The sequence below is a fragment of the Arvicanthis niloticus genome, chromosome 6 (assembly GCF_011762505.2).
Source record: "Arvicanthis niloticus isolate mArvNil1 chromosome 6, mArvNil1.pat.X, whole genome shotgun sequence".
In the NCBI taxonomy this organism is placed as follows: domain Eukaryota; kingdom Metazoa; phylum Chordata; class Mammalia; order Rodentia; family Muridae; genus Arvicanthis; species Arvicanthis niloticus.
Window position 1 is genome coordinate 66,283,000 of NC_047663.1, and position 20,695 is coordinate 66,303,694.

A 20,695-nucleotide genomic window follows, 5' to 3' on the forward strand; every position below is an offset into this window, starting at 1 on the left:
ACCTCACTGTTGTAGGGAAAGGATCCTGGAGATTGCCAGGGCCTACTGGTCTAACCAGAACAGCAAGCTCTGGGTTTAGTAAGAGACCCTGTTTATTAAAGAAAAGTTTTAAAGAAGACACCTGAAATTGACCTCTGACCTCTGCACACAGAGCCCCTGACTTAGTGTGACTCAGTGGTAGAATGCCTGCTTGCATGGTGAAGCTCTGGATTTCATCCCTAGCACCCTAAAGGTGTACACAAAAGCCCTCGATTGTGCCTGGCACGTTACAGTTTATAAAGTCTATGATACCCGCCATCATTGAATTTCATATGACCCATAGATTCAGTTCATGAGTGCATACACTTGACCCTGTGAGAAGTTATTGCCTTCTCAGTCTGCCTTAGAATTTGGCAAAGCAACAAAGAGTTTTCCCATTGAACAGATGAGAAAATCGTGGCCAGAAAGATGAAGCCATTGTTGTTGCTGAATGTTTTATAAATGTTCATTTTATATACAGAGCGCTGGCATGTTTCCACCGTTGGATGAATAACTTAGAAAAGCCTTTCAAAGATCACTCAGTCCCACTTAATGAATACCATGCCCTCTGTGGATGAAACTCTGGCAGTACACATTGAGCCTCCCTTTTCCCATCAGGCTGTGAGAGCTTGTCCTGACAAGGCAGGAAGACTAACTATGTCATAATCTTTGCAGGTAGTGCCACTAAAGTTACCAATGGCCCATCTTACTTTCAGTTGTGATTCTAGGAAGAAGAAAGTTCAAGATTGTACTGATTTTAAAATTTTTATTTATTTATGGACTCAGGAAATTATGTAGCCCAGGCTGGCCTTGAACTCCTAAACCTTCCACCTCTATCTCCCAAGTACCGGGTCTAGATGTATATGTTTACTATGCCTGGTTTTATGCAGCGCTGGGTCAAACTCAGGACCTTATTGCATGCTAGGCAAGCATTATATCAACTGAACCACATCCTTAGTCCCAAGATTGCATTTCTTAATGAGAAGTCATGACAGCTGCTGTACAGGTGCGTCTAAAATCCATGCCTTGAGTCTTAGCATGGCGTCTCCCAAATGATGCCCACAAGCTGAGCCAAAGACACCATGAATGCGGGAGTTGTCACAGCCCAGGCTACTCTAGGGTCCCTCTGTGACTAAGAGTTTCCCATTCTGCCCTACATGTCTCTTCTCTCCTGCAGGGCATTGGCACAGATGAGAAGTGCCTCATTGAAATTTTGGCTTCCCGGACCAATGAGCAGATGCACCAGCTGGTGGCCGCATACAAAGACGGTGAGATGGGCAGGAAGGTGTCAGACTGGAAGAATGAGGACACTGAGACTAACGAACCATCCATCTTCCTTCTGACCTATGCATCCCTTTAACTGTTATCCATCCACTCATCTACCTATCTATCTACCCATCCATCAATCTGCCATCCAACATCCATTCATCTTCTCATACTCTCACTCATTCATCCATCCATCATCTACCCACCCATCCAACATCCATGTACCCATCATCCATTTCTTCACTTACCCATCCATCTATCTGCCCATCCATCCATTCACCCATCCAACAGCCATCTATCTTCCTGCCCATTCTATCCACCCACTCATCTATCCATCCACTCATTCATATCCACCTACCCATCCATCCATATATCCCTCTGTCTACCCACTTTCCTTCTGTCCATCCATGCAATAAGTAACTGTTCTGTGCTGGACAGTATGCAAGTTCTTGGGAGATAAAAACAGTGTAGCCTCTGCCAGCTGGAACTCGTGGGCTTGTAAAATAATGATGAGCCTCATAGTAAAATAACAAAGACACACAGTGGTCAGGTTTTACAAAGGACGTGAACAAGAACCAGACTTTCCCAAGAGAGGACCTATGTCAGAGATAACCTGTCTTAGGAGGAAGTGAGGAGTTTGTTGTAAGGAGAATTTGGTGACAGGTGGCTCTTCTGGCAGAGGGAACAACAGTACAAAAACCCCTATGTGGAAGTGAGTTCAGTGGCCCAGATGAGGCTGGAGAGGTAGCGTGGAGGTTAGCATCAGGAAGAGCTTTGTAGCCGAAACAGAGGTGGTGTTACTCAGAGTCCAGTGACAAGTCAGGGGCACTGCAATCAGATATGGAGTTTATGACAGTTGCCTTGTCACTGTGGGTAGAAGAACTCTCTGTCCAGGTAATGGTGACAATACAGTAAGATGGTACAAAGGGACAGAAGCAGTGTCCACTTCATAGTGTCACAGTGCCCACAGCTGTGAAAAGACACTTGGGTCTTGCCATGGCAGCCATATAGATTGGATTGGGGTTTATAACCATAGCTAATCATACAAAGGGAATGGCACAAACGACCTGTTCTGATCCTGAAGGATTGGGGGACCGAGACTAGACCCCCTATGTTCCTTCCACAGCCTATGAGCGAGACCTGGAGTCTGACATCATTGGAGACACTTCCGGCCACTTCCAGAAGATGCTGGTGGTACTGCTCCAGGTAGGTCTGTGTGCAGTCTGAGACCCCTTTCTGCAGCTCTCCCTGAGGTGAGCCACGGGCTGCTTTCACTGCTTCTCAAATAGGTAGCCTAGGAGGGCTGCAGTGTATAAAGGCTACCTCTAAGCTTCACCTCCTTCACTGCCTGTCCACATGTGTTTCCTCCTCTAGCGCCTGAGAGATCACTCTCAAGCCCGGCCTCTGTCTATTGGTCTGTCCTTGTCCCAACCCTGGTTTACACGGGCTCGTGCCCTGCAGAGACTCAAATGCCTCACTCACAGCCTTCTTCCCCATCCTCATGCACTCCGCCTCCCTTCTGTGGCCACTTCTTCAGGCATGCATAGGAACCTGCCTGCTCTGCCCACCCCCAGCCAAGCTCTGCCCCTCTGACCTACCCAAGGCTCTCTAAAGAGGCTAAAAAATAATGCCACCATGACTGAATCTGGCCTGCCACGTTGGATTGCTTTTTCTTTCATTTTTCTACATTAAAACAGCCAGACATGGTGGTATGTGTCTGTAAGGCCAGCACTGAGTGTGTGGAGACAAGATGAACTCAAGAAGGAATCTATGAGAACTCAAAACACAAAACAGTAGGGCTAGAGAGATGGCTCCAGGCTAAGAGTGCTTGCTGTTTTTCAAAAGGACCTGGGTTTGATTCCCAGGGCCCTGGGACTCCAGCTTCAGGGGATTTGACATGACACCCTCTTCTGATTTACCTGAACTCATGTGCATGTACACATACATATAGCCATAATCATACATGTGTGATTAAAATCTTAAAGCAAAGAGAAACTTTATATTAATTATTAATATTCAGAAGTGGAAAGATTCTACTCAAGAGCCAGGTTTCTGGATTCTTTTGATTTGTGGAAACTTTTTGTCTCAGCGGGTGGAGAGCATGCTGCCCTCCTGTGCCTGACCTGCTCTGTCCTCTGTCTGCTTGAGCCTGTGGAGTCTGTGACCACAAGCACCAAGGGGACAAGCATTGTCCCTTTGACTGAAATCCAGCCCAAGGTGCAAACCGTCTGAAACTTTGCACGAGTCAGACGACCGCCCTCTCTTCTTGCTACTCTTACCAATCCCTTCTCCCACTGAGCACTGTTTTTCTCCAGTTTTTCTCCTCCTGTCTCCATAACAACCAACCCTCTATGTTAACCTTAACTAGACAGGGAATATAGGATTTGGGGAGTGTAACATTTGCCCCCTTTTTGAAGTTACATGTTCTGGAGAGGAAATCCCTGCCCTGCATCCTAGAGTCAGGGATGTTGTCTCCACATCTCAAAAGTAACAGTGATATGGCACTGATTGTAGACCTGCTGGCTCTGCCACAGTCCCCGAGAGAGCTAAGGGCATCGAGACCCTAAAACATTACAGTATCAGAGGAAGAGGCCAGCTGCAGACCTGGCATTGGTGGGAGTAAAACCCAGGATGGCTAGCCCGGTTCCCTTCCAGCTCTTTCCTGTTGTTAAGCTACCTCTGTTGGGTGGGGCCCAGGGCCTAGGCAGTGCAATAAAAGAATCAGGATGTTTGGTATTTCACAACTTGGGAGTTCGGACCCTAGGATCCAAGTCTCAGATCCTCATGGGTAAATTCTTGGGTTTAGGGGAATGGCAGACCCTAATATTAGCATACGGGTGTGCAGTTCTAGGCTAGACATGATTATATCCCTAGAATTTCAGCTCTTGAGAGGTAGAGGCAGAAGGATCTGTAAGTTCTGAGCCAACCTGGTCTACGGAGTGAGTTCTGGGTCAGCCAAGGCTACATAGTAAGACCCTGTACCATTCTTTACTCCTTGGGCATTGTTGTGTGGCCTTGCCATCTCGAATTCTGTCTTTAAAGTACAGTGCTTTTGTTTGCTGCCCTGAGATGGAGATACCAGAAGGACCCTAGTTATTCCCAAGACTCCTATTGGTCAAAGAAGGGCTCCCTACAGCTCTCTACAAAAGCATTTCCCTGATTCAGTCACGCTCCTGGGTCTCCCCCTGGCTTCATACATTGGAAATACACTTCCCTTCTCTCCGTCCAGGGAACCCGGGAGAATGATGATGTTGTGAGTGAGGACTTGGTCCAGCAGGATGTCCAGGTAAATGTTGCTGATGAAGGTCTCCAAGGCTCATCCAGGAGCCTTATGGGAGGGGAGAAGTCAGGGGCCTTGGGATGGGGTAGGGATGAGGTCTTTTGTATCAAGCACTTGAAATACCTGAATCACTGTGTGGCTTTTATAGGGCTTCATCAGAAAAAAAAAAGATTTCAGTTTCTTTCAGAGGAGGTACACAGTGTGTTAAGTCAGCAAGTGTTTGGGGGGAAGTGGTGATAAACTATTTGAGGTAAAACCAAGGTAGACAGTTCCTGTGAAACAACACCCCCTACCACACACATACATACACAGAAAGAGGGAACCATGGGAGCTTTGGAAAGGAAGAGAAAGAAAAAGTGTTCATCTCATAGACCACAAGGTATTTTTGGAAGAAAGGGGAATGTCAAGTCTGTGCAATTAAAGTTGAGTGAGAGCTTCCACAGAAGGAAGCCAAAGACGGGAATGTATGAAGGTCAAGAGGTCACCAGTAGCAGCTGTGTTCATAATCAGGCAGCTGTTCTGGGTGGCCTAGTCAATGCATCCCGTCTCCCCAGGTTTGTTCTTTCTCTTGGTCTCATTCACCTCTTCCTTCTCAGGACCTGTATGAGGCAGGAGAACTGAAATGGGGAACAGATGAGGCCCAGTTTATCTATATCTTGGGAAACCGTAGCAAACAGCACCTACGATTGGGTGAGTTCGTGAAAACTGCGGCACCTCCCCAGGTGACTCTGAGAACCCTTTTCTCTTTTCCTTTTTGGCTGATGGTGCACGGGAGCCACTTCATCTCCAAACCAAATGCTGGCCCTGTTGTGGGTTATGTAGTGGCTTACCAAGTCATTATCAGGACAGCACTAGCCCTGTCTCAAGATAGAGTCCTGCACAGCACACACGACACAACTGTGTCGCCTTCCAGCCACGGCATCAAAGTGCCAGCCTCAGCCTCCTGTTAGCATTTGATCCTTGGCTCTTGTGCCATCCCCTTCAAACATTTCTTGTTCTTTTGTTGTTGCCATGGCAATGCTGTTAGATGTCATCTCTGTTTGTCCCCCTCAGTGTTTGATGAGTATCTGAAGACCACGGGGAAGCCCATTGAAGCCAGTATCAGAGGGGAGCTGTCTGGAGACTTTGAGAAGCTGATGTTGGCTGTGGGTATGTACTGGGGGCTGCAAAGGAGCCTGGGATGGCATCCTAGAAGTAAAAGGATAGGAAAGAAAAGGATTTCCATGGTGTGGAGTTAGAGAAAAGCAGGTGGTAGAGGTGACACTGGTGTCCTTGTCCTGTGTGACAAGGGTAGAAAATCCCCACCTCAGTTTGGGATAATGATCATCGAGACCTTGGAGAGTCTTTGCCAGGCAGTATGCTGTATTACATCTTTAAAGGGCAGGAGCCAACACTGCCCTTATCTCTACTTAGCAGATAAAGAAGCTGGGCTACATAGAGGCTAAGTCCCTGTCAAGGCATGACTTTGTAATGGATCAGGGTTACCTTGATTGTAAGAGAAGCCTGGAGCTGATGAGACCAGATTCAAACCCAGAGCCTCTCCCTAATGTCCTGTTCATTTGGAGCAAGTCACTCAGCCTAGCCGGGCCTTGATTTCGGCATCTGTTAGATGACAGAAGGAGGGATGGCTGGACTTACTAGAGTTCTTGGCCAGTCTGGTAAGAGTCAGCATAGCACCAAAGAGTTTACATGGAGGGACCAATGGCTCCAGCCGCATATGTAGCAGAGGATGGCCTTGATGGGCATCAATGGGAGGGGAGGCCCTTGGTCCTGGGAAGGCTCAATGTCCCAATGTAGGTAAATGCCAGGGTGGGGAGGTGGGACTGGGTGGGTGGGTGAGCACCCTCATAGAAGCAGGGGGAGGAAGGATGGGTTAGGGGGTTTCCAAAGGGGAAACTGGGAAAGGGGATAACATTTGAAATGTAAATAAATAAAATATCCAATAAAAAATAATTTTGAAAGAGGAAAAAAAAAAGTCAGCATAGCTGGGCTGTCACAAGTTGGTTGGTTTTTGTTTTATTTTTGATATATGGTCTCATTTAGCCCAGGTTGGTCTTGAATTATAAGTTCAGCTAAGGGTGGCTATTTACTTTCTACCTCTGCCTCTCTGTGTGTGTGTGTGTGTGTGTGTGTGTGTGTGTGTGTGTGTGTGTGTGTCACCATGGCTGGCCTATTTGATGCTGAGGACCTTATGCATTCTAGGCAAACACTCTCTACCACTGAGCTGAACAACATGCCCCGTCTGTTTTCCTGCTTTCTCTTCTTTTCTTTTTTTTTTTTTTTTTTTTTTGTTTCTTTTCTTTCCCACCCCTCCCTCTCTCATTAGCACACATATATAATATATATGTTTATTATATATATAATAAACACATCTCTCTCCCCTTTGTATTTAAAGCTAGAGGTACTCTGATGCTGAGGGCCATTAGAAGCCAGGATTCTTCCTGCCTTTGAACTCAGTCTCTAATAATTAGGAACAGCTGGTAGCACACTCGTTGGCCTAGCTGGGCTATAGGAATGAATTTGAGGCTAGCCTGGGCAATTTCTTTCAAAATAAAAAGTAATAAAAGGATGTTTGATATATCACAGTTGTAAAGCAGCATGCCCAGGGCTAGAAATGGAGGGGAGGGAGGGAGCAAGCTAGTGAGCTAACCTGGTTGGTCACACCTTCCCCTTTCTGAGACAATGGAGATAATTCTCCCTCTTCTCCCTTTTCCCTCCTTTTTTCCAGTGAAGTGCATCCGAAGTACCCCAGAGTATTTTGCTGAAAGGTTGTTCAAAGCCATGAAGGTAAGCAGAGGGGTGAGTGGGAATGATACTGAGGGAGGGAGCCTCTGCCCACGCCCGCCCTCCAGACTGCTGGGATTTTACCAAATCTTTGGTGTCTAGTGGCCAGAAAAAGCCTGTTCTGGTCTGATTTTTGTTGCTGTGGGGATGAAGGTGGGGCAAAATAACAAAGAGAAGAAGAAAAGGAAGAAGGAGAGGGAGGAGAAGGAGGAGAAAGAAAAGAAGAAAGAGGAAGAAGAAGAAGAAGAAGAAGAAGAAGAAGAAGAAGAAGAAGAAGAAGAAGAAGAAGAAGAAGAAGAAGAAGAGGAGGAGGAGGAGGAGGAGGAGGAAGAGGAGGAGGAGGAGGAGGAGGAAGAGGAAGAAGAGAAGAGGAGGAAGAAGAGAAGGAGGGGGGAAGAGGAAGAGGAAGAAGAGGAGACTCAGCCCAAAAGCAACTTAAGGGAGGAAAGAATTTATTGGCTTATACTTTCAACACAGTCCATCACTGAAGAAAGTTAGGGCAGGAATTGAAGCAGAAATCATAGAGGATCCTGCTTGCTGACTCTCTCGGGTTCATGTTCAGCTAGCTTTCTTATACAGCCCAGGACTACCTGCATAGGGAATGGTGCCACACACAGTGGGCTGGGCTATACAGCCCAGGACTACCTGCATAGGGAATGGTGCCGATCACAGTGGGCTGGGCTCTCCTACGTCAATCAGCCATCATCACAATGCTCCCACAGTGGTTAAGAGCACTGTCCTTCCAGAGGGCCTGGGTTTGATTCCTAGCATCCACATGGCAACTCACACTATCTATAATTCAAGTTCTAGGGGGTCAGATGCACGCTTCCAGCCTCCATGGGCACTGGGTATGCACATGGTACACAGACATACATGCAGACAAAACACTCACACATATAAAATAAAACCACTAATTTTTTAAAGGTAATAACTACCACACATGCCCACAGGCCAATCTGATCTAAACAATCCTTGAGTGAGATTCCCTTCACAGGTGATTCTAGACTGTGTTGATAGGTAAAACTAGCCATGACAGAGCCCTTCTGAGATCAGCCTGGGGAGGATGCCCCAGGCCTTGGGCAAGCTCCAGAAGCTAGGTGCTGCCTGGTCACACGCCCTGTTAAATGTTCATGTACCCCACCTCTATGACCAATCAGAGGTTTTAGTGGTAACCTGCCCCTGATCTACCTCCCTTAGGTTGGCAAGCTCAGACTTTTAAGAAAATAGTAATTAAAGCAGAAAGTGGGTGCACACTTGTGATCCCACAGCCTGGGATGGGAGGGAGGGAGATCAGTAATTCAAGATCATCCTGAACCTCGTCACAAAAGCACAAAACTAGGCCAGCAGGTAAAAGTGCTTGCTGCCCTGGCCAACAACTTTAGTTGAGTCCTTAGTACCCTCATGGTGGGAGGTGAGAACATAGAGGTATGTGCATACCTGCCCTCACGAATAAATAAGTGTAATTTTTAAAAAAAAGTTTTATGGGCTGGAGAGTTGACTCAGTGGTTAAGAGCACTTACTATTCTTCCAGAGGACCCAAGTTCAGTTCCCAGCACCTACGTCAGACAGCTTGTAACCGCCTATAATTCTAACCCAAGGGATCTTATGCACTTTCCAGCCTCTGCAGTCACTGCACACATATGGCATATGTACAGGTAGATTCAGAAATAAAAATAAATCTTAATTTTTTTTTGAGACAGAGTTTCTTTGCCTAGCCTTGGCTATCCTGGAACTCACTCACTCTGAAGACCAGGTTGGCCTCTAACTCAGGGATCTGCCTGCTGGCTGGGTTAAAGGCATGTGCCACCAACTGCCCAAATTTTAAAGCATCAAATAAACCAGAATATTTCTCTGTATCTCAGACCAGTTTAGAGGACCCTTCGGCAACCCATCAGTAAACTTTCCACATTCATAACAGTGATTGTTGTGACCAGGTGGCTGGCTTCCCTCTAGGTGAGGTGGTGACATTTCCACAGCACATCAGAGTAAATGAACATTTGCTACAAGAGATCCGGGGACTCGGGCTGTCCCTGGGGCAGAGCGGATGTTTCCTGTGTTCCCATGCCATAGTGAGGTTGGACAGCTTAGGGAAGATGAGGGCAGTCAAGTATGGAAACAATGTATCAAGAAGAACGACTGGGTATTACAAGCAGGTCACAACAGATCTTCAAAGAGAAGGTCACCATCTGCCTTCTTTGTTCCTAGCTTGAATTCTTTTTATTATGAAAATTTTATTTCTGTGCATGCTAGTGCTCTTGCCACTGAAACCTTATTCCAAACACTGTCCCTCATGCCTTCGTGTCTTCCAGGGCCTGGGGACTCGAGACAACACTCTCATCCGCATCATGGTCTCCAGGAGTGAGCTGGATATGCTTGACATTCGGGAAATCTTCCGGACCAAATATGAGAAGTCACTGTACAGCATGATTAAGGTGAACAGGCTCAAGGGTGCTGGGGCAGAGAGCAGAGACCTCCCACCACCACCCAGGTCTCCAGAGCCTCTACACAGCAGCAACATGTGGGTCTTGGGCATTCGAAGAGCTTTTTCAAGGAAGGTCAAGCATCAGGGGAGCCAGTGACAAAGGAAGACATAGAGTCTGGAGTGACAGCTCAGCTGTTAAATAGAACTGGTTGCTGTAGCAGAGGACCCAGGTTCAGTTCCCAGCACTCATATGAGGACTCACAACTATCTATAATTCCAGGTCTGGGAAATCTAATGCCCTCTTCTGGCCTCCCCAGGCACTGCAATCACATGGCAAGTATAAATATATGCAGGCAAACACTCATAAGGATGGATGGATGAATGGATAGATAGATTTGATAGACCAACAGAAAGACAAATGTAAATAAAGAACAATCAGAGCTGCACAGAGAACCCCTGTAGCAGTAAATCTCCAACCCAAATAAGCCCGTGCAAAGAAAACACAACTCAGTTAATATGAATACAAGCTTGCACCTAGATTGGGCAGATCTACCCCTACACTACTCTATTCCCCTCCATGAGATCCCTTATAACTTGCAGTTTCTCCAGGCCACATGCTTCTGCTCCATTTTCCTTCCACCTCTTCCTCCATCCTCTCTTCTTCCCCCTCCTCCTTCTCCCTAAAACTTTTCAGCTCCATCTTCCCTTCTACTGCCCAATCACCAGCTTTAGCCTTTATTTTACAAGTTAAAGTGAGGAGAAAAGTCACAAAGAGTCACCTGAGTGTATGATTCACTCCTCATCCTAGGAAGCCTCTCCTAGGAAAGTAGAATTATCGTCAAAATACAAACAGCGCCAGGGCAATCTACAACAAACTTCTGTCTTGGAAAACCAAAAAGTAAAAAAGAATTTTTTTAAAAAAGGAAGTAAAAAGGAAGGTGTGGCTGGATCCTGCAGGGCTTGCAATTAATGTCCAGGATGCTGTCCCAAGGGCAGTGGGTATCCACAATCTGCAGAGAAAATCATTTAAGAACACAAATGAGCATTAGAGAACCCCATAGCCTGCTAGGTGACTAGTGCTGTCTCAAGGGCTGTCCCATGAGGTCTTGCCAAGAGATCTTCAGATGTAATAATTTTATAAACTAACAGGGGAAAAAATCAGTTTGTACTTGTGAATGATATCCAAAGAGGATTTTTTATGGGTCTCATGCACTGAACATTCCATGGGGAAATAAGTTTGGGAAAATCTAGAATAAACCAAGATGCTGTTGCACGGGGTCTTTACCTGGGAACTTCTCATAGCCATTGTATTTTAAGGTCCATTCCAAAGCCTCGAGGGATAAGCCATCTCTGTTAACATACAGCTTAATCAAATGTTTGTTTGATTTTGAGCATTTTTCCATGGATCCATTCCTGAAACTGTACTTCCAGGAAATGGTTCTGGTGGAAGTACTGTACCTGGGAGAGTGGAATGCCAAGGCCATGGGAAAATAGCAAGCATCTGAGAATTTCATGTCTAGTGAAGTCAGCACAGCAGCCAATTGTTATCATTGGGAAGTATTTCTACCACAGGAAAGGTGACAAACAACACACACCAGAGACTTGTTCCTTCCTGTCTTTCCCAGAGAGCTGGTTGCTGGATAGCAACCAGCCATGCACTGTTGGGAGCCTGAGCCTATGTAGGCAGGAGAAGAGGGGGGACTGGTGTAAGTGTTCTGCCTCCCCTTCTTGTCCAAGAAGAGCCAAGGCTGTGTTTGAGGTCACCTTTTCCCCTCTCTTTCCCCAGAATGACACCTCTGGTGAATACAAGAAGGCTCTGCTGAAGCTGTGTGGAGGAGACGATGAGTAAGTGGCTTTCAGGCCCCAGGATGGAAAGACTGCCTGACTCTTCCAGTGTCTGTCCCAGTGGATGGGTGGATTGCATGAGCCTGGGTGTCCTTTGAGGCTGGGATGCTAAATGGGGGAAGGTGGCCCTCGGTATTCCAATCTCTGCTGTCTTGGGGTCTGTGTGTGTGAACAAGTATAGCTACTATATGTGGAACTCTCTGCTCTGTGAACTTGGAAGTCGATCTGCTGTCCGGACTAGGGATTAGAATTCAGGGGACTTAAGCTGGCCACGGTAGCACACACCAGAGCCAAGCAGATCTCTGTGGGTCCAGACTAGTCTACGTAACAAATTCCAGACTAGCCAGGACTGAGTAGTGAAACCCTGTCTCAAAAATTGAAAGGGGAAGGAGGCAGCAGAAGTAGGTCTGGAAAGCTCACCACTAAGACAGCCTAGGGATGAGGATAGGCCTGCTTCTTCTCCTGATTGCCATGGTGTTCTGTGGAGAGCCTGGGAAAGAGAGGAGATAGCAGGTGAGCTACGGGGACCCTTCCTGGAATATTAAACTAGGTGACTATGCAATGACACAGCCAAATTCACACTGAGGACATTGTGGGTTCTTAGACTCCCTTCTCCAGGGCTCAACAGTCAGTTAAGGAAAGGACATGACAGTGTCCTGATGAGTACACTCAGTGCCACAGAGACCAGAAATCCCCCGCCACACACGTGCCCCCTCACACGTCCAGGTGCCTTGCAAGAAGAGGTAGAGGAACGAAGCAGCCATATTCTGCCCTTGGCTTATTTGAAAGGGGATTTGGACAGGAGTCACCCATGCTGTAAGGAACAAAGAAGAGGTAGAGGGACTGTCCTACTTGGTCCTGAACCAACAAGGCTGCTAGGGAAAGCCCCACCCACTGCATAGGTTGGAGGGAGCTTAAGGGAAGACAAGAATCATGTCACTCGAAAGTCCTCAGATAAACTCATGCTACAAAAGAAACAAAGCCCGACAGGTCTGTGTTGGTGTTGGGGTGTGTGTGTTACAGTGCATGAACTGGGGTGCACATTGTTGTTTCACCAAGTATTCCTGTTTGTCTTTATGTTAGAATGTGTGTTGGTGTCTCACCCTGTTTGGGGAGTGAGTGTGTGTGTGTGTGTGTGTGTGTGTGTGTGTGTGTGTGTGTGTGTGTGTGTTTTGAAGGCGTGGAGTGTAGCCTGGGATGACATTTCCCTCCCATCCTTTCCCCGAACCCCTCCCCCCTCCATTCCAGTGCCGCTGGCCAGTTCTTCCCGGAGGCAGCACAGGTGGCCTATCAGATGTGGGAACTTAGTGCAGTTTCCCGAGTCGAGGTTAGACCCTCCCCACTTCCTGCTTGACCACCTAATCACTGGCTTCCTCTTCTGCTTGCACCTTTCCGCTGTGCTGGTTGGCCCTCAGCTGCCCCCTGGTGGCCAACCCGAGCTGAGGCGTCTTACATCTGAAGCTTCCAGATCCCTGCACTGGTTCTAACAGCCCAGGGAGTGCTCTCCCTGCTCTCTACTAACAAGGCTTCCTCCAGTGAGCCCTGAGGTTCCGTGAGGGCCTCTGCATCCTGGGCCTGGCAGTTGGGCTTTGCATACTAAGAGCAGAGAGGGCACCCCTGCTACTGCCGTTACTGCGGGATTCAGGAGTTTACTCCTGAGCACTGTCACACCTGGGGGTCCACACAGGACAGGACGAAAGGTTTCACCGAGGCTCCTGGCAAACTATGCTGGATACTGCTGGGTCCTCACCTTCCCCCTGGCCTCTATGCCTGAACCTTTCAAATGAGGGGGTTAGACATGGCAGTCCTGGTGGCCTAAAGGCTCTTGAGCTCTGAAGTTCTTTTCTTCCCTAAATTTGAAGGCAAATGCTGGTACTGCGGGATTTCTCCGGTTATATGAGAAATGAGCTTGGCTTGGCAGATGGAAGCACCTCCCAAAGTGTTAAGTAACAGCTGAGCTCACAGAGAGCCTACTTGTTTTCAGCTCCACCAGCCTTTCTGATAAATAAAGAGAAATCGGCTTGGTGCCACATCTGTGCTGTGCGAGGTACCTGACCTTTTACACAGAGAGCAAGGCGAGAGAGCTGACCTAAAGCTCGGCAGCTTTGACAAGCAATAGCATCTTAAATTTGGTGACCTTTAACTTAAGTGGGGGCTGGCATTACATTCATTTTTATGAGTGGGCCTCTGTTAATGACATAGGATAATTTTTTTCTAATTTGTGATAGTCTATAAAGTATAAAAATTATTTTTAATCACAAAACTAGGAATATAGCTCACTGGTTTTTGGTTTAATTGCCACCACTGAAAAAAATTTTTTCACCTATTTATTAATTTGTTAAGTATTTCTTAAATGTCTGTTATATGTCAGGGACCTATAACACAAGAGGATATATACATATATACAAAACGCTAGGCATGATTTAAACCCAGCACTCAGGAGGCAGAGGCAGACATCTCTATAAGTCTGAGCCCAGTCTGGTTTATGTAATGAGTTTAAGACTAACCATAGCTACATAGTAAGACTCTGTGTTGGGGGGGAGGAAGACAAAGATCACACAGGGTGTGATGACACATGCCTATAATGTCAGCACTAAGCAGGTAGAGGCAGAACGATCAGAAGTTCAAGGACAGCCTCTACTTATATGTAGTTTAGTTTGAAGCCTGACTGGGCTACTTGAGATCCTGTCTTTAAAAAAAAAAATTACTGCCTTTTCAAGTATTTAAATGTACTTCAAAATAGATCAGAGAGTGTTGCTTAGTATGTCAGACACCCCCCCCCCCATTATTCTAAATAAAACTGTTTCAGCAAAGATGAGCATGATGATGGGCTTTAATCCCAGCATTCAAGGAGGCAGAGGCAGGCAGATCTCTGAGTTCGAGGCCATCCTGGTCTACATAGTGAGTTCCAGGCTAGGCAGAGCAACATAGTGAGACCCTGTCTCCAAACAGAATAAAACAACAACTTCAAAACCCCAAAATCACTTAGGCAAAATTAAAAAGAAATACCAGACATGGTAAGCAGCATGAACGTCATTGGGTCATGACTAAAACCTGGAAACCGTTTCTGCTTCTGAGTCTTTTGACCTCCTCATAGGGAGCCATGGCTACACCAGGCATCGGGGCCCTGGGGCAGGGTGAGTGGGATGCTGAGAGACCCCCAACGGAACATTCAGCCTCTGGAACTGGGACACAGGCCCTTCCCTGTCCAGCACTCACCTGTCCCCAGGCCTGAGACTCTCTGCTCTCTCAGCCCTGGGTGGGCTTTGTCTGCTGTGCCTCCTTCCCCAGGCTGCTCAGCTTGGGACTCAGTCTGGAAAGCTCTTGGCACTCTGCATGCCTCTCTCTGGACCTGGCTCCCCAAGAGTCTTCACTCACCTGCTGAGCGTCTTTCTCCTTCTCACAGCTGAAGGGTACTGTGTGTGCAGCCAATGATTTCAACCCTGATGCTGATGCCAAGGCCCTGCGGAAAGCCATGAAGGGAATTGGTAAGACTGACAGGAACCAGGAAAGGCCTCTGGGCTGCAGCCAGGCAGGTTTGGCAGTAAGGGGCTGGGCAAGGGGGTCTGAGAGGGGGATGGAGCTTCCAACTAGGCTCTGTAGGATGAGGAGGACTCTGAGAGCTTCCTCCACCTCAGGTATGAGGAAAGGATAGAAGAGGGTCTGGAATGAATTTGACAGGAGTCTTTCCTGGACACCAAGGTGTCCATCCCCCAGCCTCTGAGCAGGACCCTGGTGCAGAAGAAAATACTGGTCATCAAGTCTTGGGTGTTGACTCAGTATGACTCTGGACAAGTTCTTAATCAGCTCTGGGCTTCACTCCAGTGTGTAAAGTGAGGTCCATTGACCCGAGGACCCAAGAGCCCCCCCCCCCCAACTAGGGTGACAGTACCCCAATGGTTGGTTCCTCTAGGCTGAGTTTGCTGACAATGGAAAGAGTCACCATCTGAGTGGATGGTCAGCTGCCTGCACCCAACTGGGCCTGTGCTTGGAAAGCCCTTGGTGGGAAAGAGAATGGGGGTTTGGATTCTGTTGTCTTTCTTCCTCCCATATGCCCAGCAACAACTCCCAAGGGGTCTTTCTCCTTCTGGGTCTCAGTGAATTCTCCTACCTAGCATCTCTATAACTAACTGTGAGACTACAAGGACAAATGCTTTGAGAATTAGATCCCACCAGGCAGTAATGGCACATGCCATTGTTCGTAGCACTGCAGAGACAGAGGCAGGCAGATCTCTGAGTTAGACGCCAGCCAGGTCTACAGAGTGAGTTCTGGGGCATCCAGGGATACACGAGAAACCCTGTCTCAGAAAAGAGAGAGAGGGGAAAAAAAGAAAAAGAAAGAAAAGTTAGATCCTGTGTCAGACCTGAGGTTGGTGGCACTTCCCTGAGAGGCAGGGGGTGGGTCCCCAATGCCTTCAGCCAACCTGCTATGCTTAGAGGGACCTGGCAGAGAGTTGAAGACAAAGGAAATACAGTCCCTAATTGTGCTGAGATTGCAGAGTTGGAAGGATCCCTTATAGTTCCTCAATCCTACTCATCTTAGAGATGTGGAACCTGAGTCCCCAAAAGCAAAAGAAACCTTCCCAGGGTAGGCAGCCATTGTCAGAGCCAAGACTAGAACTCAGGGCCTCTGACATCCACCCCATTGCTTGCCACCTCAGCTGACAACCCAGAGCTCACCACCCAGTGCCTGCCACCTTCCTGGTTGCACTTTTCTCCCACCCATGACAGAAGAAAGCAAATAGCCTAGGGCAAGGTGCCCACCAGGGTCAGAAGCACTCGACCTCCAAACCAGACCTTTATCCTGATAAGGATTGATGGGAACTATGGGGGAGGGGAGGAAGCTGAGCCACAGAGCCTCCTCTGAGGCCTGTGGCTTTGGTGACCCAGGAACTGATGAAGCCACCATCATCGACATTATCACACACCGGAGCAACGCCCAGCGGCAGCAGATCCGACAGACCTTCAAATCTCACTTTGGCCGGGTAAGGGTCCCTCCTCCCTAGTCTGGGTCTCATGTTGCCACATCTCCCCAGTGAAGCTCAGCCTGTCACTGCTGGCTCAGTACAATTGGGCACCAGGGGCTTTGCGGTAATGAGACTCCCACACATGTCTGGTTGTAGCATCTTGAAATGTTCTAGCCTTGGCTCACTCTCCTCCCCTAGTTCCTTGTGATCAGTAAGTGAGATATGTGAGAGATGGCTTAGTAGGGCCACAGTCAAAGATGGCAGCAAGTTCTGTGTAGATGTGAGACTGGCATGGCCTTGGCTCTGTTCTTGCAGGATCTAATGGCTGACCTGAAGTCCGAGATCTCGGGAGACCTGGCAAGGCTGATTCTGGGGCTCATGATGCCACCAGCCCATTACGATGCTAAGCAGCTGAAGAAAGCTATGGAGGTGCTGTGCACACACTAGAGGAGAGGAGGGAGGGATACTGGTACTCAGGGTCAGAGCTGCAGCTGACAGGTCCTTTGTGTGGACTTTCTAGGGAGCCGGCACCGATGAGAAGGCTCTTATAGAAATCCTGGCCACTCGAACCAATGCTGAAATCCGGGCCATCAACGAGGCCTACAAGGAGGGTGAGTGTGGGAGACTGGCCCGTCCTTATTTTATTTTTTATAATGTGTGTGTGCGTGCATGTGTATGTAGGTCAAAGGACAACTTGTGAGAGTCAGTTCCTTCTACCATGTGGGTTCCAGGAACCAAACTGAGGTCATCAGGCTTGGCAGCAAGCACCCTTACCTGTCGAGATATCTCATTGGCCCCACTTTGCTTTTTAAAACAGGGTCTTTTGCTGGCCTAGGGGTTGCCAGTGTGGTAAGGCTGGCTGGCCACCAAGCCCCAGTGATCGCTTCTCCACTCACCAGCTCTAGGATTACAAATGTACACCACCACACCTGTCTGTCTTGTTTTGGTTTTAGTTTTTTGGTTTGGGGTTGTTTGTTGTTTTTGGTTGGTTGGTTGGTTGGTTGGTTTTGTTTTGAGACAGTGTTTCTCTTCGTAGACCAGGCTGGCTTCAAATCTAGAGATCCACCTGTCTCTGCCTCCCAAGCGCTGAGATTAAAGGTGAGCGCCACCATGCCCGGCTCCTATTTTGTTTTTGTAATGTGTGTCTGAGGATGCACCTCAGATCTGCAGGCTTATGTGGCAAGCACTTCTGACTGAGCTATCTCCCAGCCCTTCTGTGAAGCTTTAACAAGTCCCTTAGTGTACCCAGTCCTGCATCTAGGGGAACTGCCCCAAGAGAACAAAGTTTTGGTGGTAGAAGACAATTTAGATAGAATTTGGGCAGAAGAGAGAGCATTAAGCCTGCTGATGAGAAGGACGATGGCTTCATGGGGCTGAGGCCTGAACAGTTACACAGAGCCTCCCTCAGAAGGGCCTCCTGCCTAGTGGTTCCCTAGACTACTGTTCTCTCAAAACTCTTAAGCTTTCATCAAGTAGCCTTGTGTTTTCATTCTGAAGCGCCATGGTTTCTGGTCAGATCTGGGGACAGTTTTCCTCTTGCAGAGCTTTGAGACAACAGGCGCTTTAAGTGGGTGAGGGGAGTACTTAGGTCCCAGACACACTTTGGGGTTTAATGGCTGCTGTGTGGGAGGGAAGGGAGAGAGAGAAGGGAGGCAGGGGGATTCCTCTGGGAGGTGTCGAAGGCTGGGCTGTAGCTCTAGATCCCTGTCTGGCATGCACAAGGTCCTGGGTTCAGTCCTCAACAGTGCAACAAAATGAATGGGTGATTAATAAGAGAGAGAGATGGGAAGCTGGTGCAGGGGTGTGGAGGTGCAGATGAGGGAGCTGGTACCAGTATCAGATGCCTCCTGAAATCAGCAGAAAGATAGCCGGATGCCCTCAAGAACTGAATGCAAATTCCTTCATCCCCACCTCTCCTGCCCATGTGAATCAGATGTGAATCTCACTCCCACTTCCTCCCAGCCTGCAGCTACTCATATCCCTCTTTCTTTTAGATTATCACAAGTCCCTGGAGGATGCCCTGAGCTCAGACACATCTGGCCACTTCAGAAGGATTCTCATTTCTCTGGCCACAGTGAGTGGATTCAGCCCGGCCAGTTCATCCATATAATACAAGAGAGGACCGTGCCCCCTTCCCCCGCCCATTGACCTCCTCAGGGTTTCACCTCAAATCTCTGTTGTTACTTTTTGTTGTTGTTTTGGGTTTTTTTTTTTTTTTTTTTTTTTTTTTTTTTTTTTTTGAGACAGGTTTTCTCTGTGTAGCTCTGACTGTCATGGAACTCACTATATAGACCAGGCTGTCCTGGAACTCACACTGTAGACCAGGCTGTCCTTGAAATCACAGAGATCCTCTTGCTTCTGCCAGCCTGTTGTTCCTCTTTCAAAGTTGGCTTGCTGCCGTCTTTGAAAATTCCTTTTGTTGGGCAGCATTGTGACATTTTAGGTCTCCTTCATACAGAACAAAGCCACATGGCTGACCCTGTCATGCTCGATCACTGAGTTACTTACTATAACCCAGGGGCCACATGGCCTACCCCTGAATTTTTTCTGTGTTGCAAAAGATAAAAAGAGTGCAGGAAGGTAACTGAACAAGATCCATGGGTGACCAAAGGGTGTACATGGGGGATTGTTTGGGGACTGACTTCTCCATGTTCTTGTGAACAGGGGAATCGAGAAGAAGGAGGAGAAAACCGGGAGCAGGCCCAGGAAGATGCCCAGGTGAGACTCCTGCCCATCTGTACTGGACAACTGGCAGGTCCCTGCCAGGCATTGGCTGTTGGGTGGGACAGCCTCCTGGCTGGGATGTAGCTAGTTTGAGTGATGGTTGCTTAGCTCGGCCTCCTCTGTACTCATTTATGGAAGCAAACCGAGTCCTCGAGGGTTTTCAGAATATGTTTGGAAGAGTAGAGCTGGCCTCATTGGCACTCCATTTGGTTAGTGGGATTTTCAAACTATAAGCCCATCCCAGATTCCCCAGGTCAAACCTCAAAGCCTAGAATGGGAAATGCAAGTCAGAGAGGGTGACTGGTTTCTAAATCACTCAGCAAATCTGGCCCGTGGAGAACTGAGCCAGAAAGAGTGGGTTTGGAATCTTGCTAGGAAAGAGGCCTGAGAACTAAATGTCTGGTTTTTGTATCTGAAAAAAAAAAACAAGACCAAAGGGAGTTAAATGGAGTGACCTGACCAAGTTTAGCAAGTTCCCAAAGGCTGGTGCTGCCGCCAGTGTTGATATGTCCTGTGTCCAGTGTTGACTAGATACTGCTGACTGGTGGCAGGGAAGGGGTCACCAGGGCTCCTGCCTGCTCTGCTTCTGCCCTGTGTCTTACGTTTCTCTGAAGCTGCACTTAGAGTCCAGGCAACAACCTCAAGTTTATTTCCCCTGGACTATGGCTACAGAGCCACACTGAGGTCTTCACCACTGTCCCTGTGGACCTGAGCCAGGTCTCCTCCCAATGCAAGGACTCCTCCATACTGGAGGCCACCAACTGTAAAGCTAGCACCCTGGGGTTGAAGTTGCTCTCTAGAAAGAGCACTGACAAAATTCAGAATCAGGGCCCCAGCTGCTGAGGCCCAGCTTCACCAGCAGACATGGCTGAGACACCAGTGTCTACTCTCAGCAGTGCCTAAGTTCCCTGACAAAACTGAAATTGGAACATTAGACATGCACCAGGATTTGAGGGTGCTGAGGCAAGAAGATCAGGAGCCTAGCCTCGACTCCCTAAGACCCTGTCTCCAAAAGAACAACAACAACAACAAAACAACTCCCAAACCCTAGCTACAGAGTTTAGAAGACTACTCTGTGTTAAGCCGGTATTAATGCTATTTATGTATCATGTTGTTTTTCCTGGGGGAAAGCAGCCTTAAGTCCCACAGGGAGAGTTTGTGATTGGCATTCAGGTCCACCTGACTCCAGTCTGGCTTACACACCACCCTCCAGGACCCAGCAGCAGCATCTCCCATACAGCTCCTTGCTCAAGAAACTGTGGTCCAATTGCCCAATCTTGTTCCCGAATACACTGTCAGAAGCTTCAGGGTCCCAGGCAACAGGGTACTTTCAATTATAGCTGAATACATTTATGGGAGCTAATCATGGGGTAACCCCACTGTCATTTA

The 20,695-nt window shown here is 48.0% G+C and overlaps 1 protein-coding gene and 1 long non-coding RNA gene across 5 annotated transcripts in view; one reads left to right on the plus strand and one right to left on the minus strand.

Annotated features, from left to right (window-relative positions):
* The window catches only part of Anxa6 (annexin A6), a 54,371-nt gene that overhangs the window by 22,881 nt on the left and 10,795 nt on the right, over window positions 1–20,695 (plus strand). For all 4 annotated transcript variants that reach the window (XM_034504967.2, XM_034504968.2, XM_076936823.1 and 1 more), the window contains 15 exons: window positions 1,196–1,286; window positions 2,411–2,490; window positions 4,514–4,570; window positions 5,161–5,254; window positions 5,618–5,713; window positions 7,293–7,351; window positions 9,658–9,780; window positions 11,557–11,615; window positions 12,864–12,942; window positions 15,022–15,103; window positions 16,506–16,600; window positions 16,898–17,011; window positions 17,103–17,193; window positions 18,577–18,656; window positions 19,247–19,300. In XM_034504967.2, the coding sequence (XP_034360858.1) occupies window positions 1,196–1,286; window positions 2,411–2,490; window positions 4,514–4,570; window positions 5,161–5,254; window positions 5,618–5,713; window positions 7,293–7,351; window positions 9,658–9,780; window positions 11,557–11,615; window positions 12,864–12,942; window positions 15,022–15,103; window positions 16,506–16,600; window positions 16,898–17,011; window positions 17,103–17,193; window positions 18,577–18,656; window positions 19,247–19,300 (1,254 nt within the window). The remainder of the gene's footprint in view (window positions 1–1,195; window positions 1,287–2,410; window positions 2,491–4,513; window positions 4,571–5,160; window positions 5,255–5,617; window positions 5,714–7,292; window positions 7,352–9,657; window positions 9,781–11,556; window positions 11,616–12,863; window positions 12,943–15,021; window positions 15,104–16,505; window positions 16,601–16,897; window positions 17,012–17,102; window positions 17,194–18,576; window positions 18,657–19,246; window positions 19,301–20,695) is intronic.
* On the minus strand, window positions 10,461–15,014 carry LOC143442802 (uncharacterized). The gene is made up of 3 exons (XR_013111298.1): window positions 14,835–15,014; window positions 12,036–12,105; window positions 10,461–10,780 (listed from the first exon to the last, which is right to left on the minus strand). It is a non-coding gene; the product is annotated as an uncharacterized LOC143442802 (long non-coding RNA).